This window comes from Elephantulus edwardii, unplaced genomic scaffold (assembly GCF_000299155.1).
Source record: "Elephantulus edwardii isolate Elephantulus edwardi_28Jun2011 unplaced genomic scaffold, EleEdw1.0 scaffold00213, whole genome shotgun sequence".
Taxonomy (NCBI): domain Eukaryota; kingdom Metazoa; phylum Chordata; class Mammalia; order Macroscelidea; family Macroscelididae; genus Elephantulus; species Elephantulus edwardii.
The window spans coordinates 4,753,923-4,755,882 of NW_006399963.1; the positions used below are offsets into that span (position 1 = coordinate 4,753,923).

The 1,960-nt window shown below is 35.3% G+C and overlaps 1 protein-coding gene across 1 annotated transcript; it reads right to left on the reverse strand.

Annotated features, from left to right (window-relative positions):
- Positions 1–421: 421 nt before the first annotated feature.
- On the reverse strand, positions 422–1,366 carry LOC102866963 (olfactory receptor 6C75-like). Its single transcript, XM_006897722.1, has one exon. The coding sequence runs from the start codon at positions 1,352–1,354 to the stop codon at positions 422–424; it is 933 nt and encodes a 310-aa protein (XP_006897784.1). The 5' UTR covers positions 1,355–1,366.
- Positions 1,367–1,960: the final 594 nt, after the last annotated feature.

Here is a 1,960-nt window from a genome sequence, read left to right on the forward strand (position 1 = left end):
CCAGCATTTTGGATGATATGTTCTGTATACAAATTGAAAAGGTATGGAGACAAAATACATCCCTGACGGACCCCTTTCTTGATTTTGAACCATGCAGTGTCTCCCTGCTCTGTTCTGAAGACTGTCTCTTGGTCCAAGTATAGGTTTCACATTAGCACAATCAAATGTTCTGGGATTGATTTTGAAGGAAAAATTCTGAAAAAATATTTAATTAAAACTAATTGTCCATAGATGTAGTAAGAAAAATATACTTAAAATACAATAAGATAAAATGTGCCCAAGAGAGTGAAGATTTTTATTTTGCTGGAGATACACGCATGAACTCTGGTAGAATCTCTCCAGTTAGATATTCAGATTTTTGCATTGACTGGAAGGGTAACAAAGAAGCCTCAAACTTTCCACTTCTGTCACATAATTTCTTTTATCTTGATATTCTTACTCTACACATGTTCTCTTTCAGAGCCTGGTGTACTTGCTTATTCCATAGCTTGTAGATGATGGGGTTCAGTAGCGGGGTAAACATAGTGTTCACAAGGGCAGCCTCTCTGTTGGAGTCCAGTCTGCTGGATTGCTTTGGTTTTACATATATAAAGACACAGCTGCCATACATCAGAAAGAGAACAATGAGGTAAGATGAGCAAGTGGAGAAAGCTTTCTGTCTGTTCTTGGCTGATGAAAGATGAACAATTGTGACTACTATATGGCTGTATGCAGTGATGGTTATAATAAGGGATACAATAAGGATGAACAAAGCCAAAAGGAAAGCCATCAATTCAACAGATTTTGTGTTAGAACAGGAGAGGTGGATCAGAGGGCCAAGGTCACAGAAGAAGTGGGTGATAACATTTGGACCACAAAAAGATAACTGGGAAACTTTCACAACCACACCTGCAATGAGAATGAAAGCCAAAGAAATGCAAGCTGTGACCAGGAACAGATAAGTCCTCAGGTTCATGATGGTGGGGTAATGCAGTGGTCTGCAAATAGCCATGTACCAATCCAGAGACATCACAGCTATTAGCAGGAAACATGCTGTCCCCAGAAATACAAATACAAAGGCTTGTACAAAGCAAGCAGAAAAGGAAATTGTTTGTTTGCCTAAAAGAAAGATGACCATCAATTTAGGAATAACCAAACTTATGAAACAACACTCAAAGAAGGAGAATATGATGAGAAAAAAGTACATTGGTGTGTGGAGATGAGCATCAATGCAGGTGATAGTGACTATGATTGCATTTCCTGTGACGGATGCCAGGTATGCCAGCAAGTGCATCAGGAAGAGGACTTTTCCCAGATGCTGGACAGCAGGAAAGCCCTCCAGGAGGAATTCCTGGACAGTAGTCTCATTCTCCATTTCCGCAGCTATCTTCTTTCTACAGCAGCACTGTCTACACTCTCAAATCTACAATAGATATCATAAAGAAACTTTTTTAGAAAAGCACATAATTAATTACTTTTAATTTTAATTACTAGAGAATAAGACTAAGCATGTTGATAAATTGTTCTGGTAAGTTTCTTCTGGAATAAGAAAGCTTAAATTCAATTCAAGCTGTACTTTCTGAGAGTTAAGCCATCTTTGGAAATGTAATTTTCTGAACTTTGTTTTCATCTGTTTGTGAGGATAAATAAGAGAAAGTATGCTACTCATTTGCCATGACATTTGAATGATATCTATGCCTTTCTCATAATTTTAATATTACAATCATTAATATATTTTTAAAAATATTATTAGGTATATTGTGCTCTTTTCACAGGATTACTGACATTAGCATAAAATATTATAAAATTTTAATGTCATATAATACATTGAAAAGTGAAACATAACAGTAATATTTTCTTTAATAAAAAAATTTTAAAAATATATTAAACAAGTTATTTGGTCCAAATAATCATCAACATAATCATTATCAGCATGATCATCTTTAGTACCATTATTAAAACCATAGTCATCCTCATATAA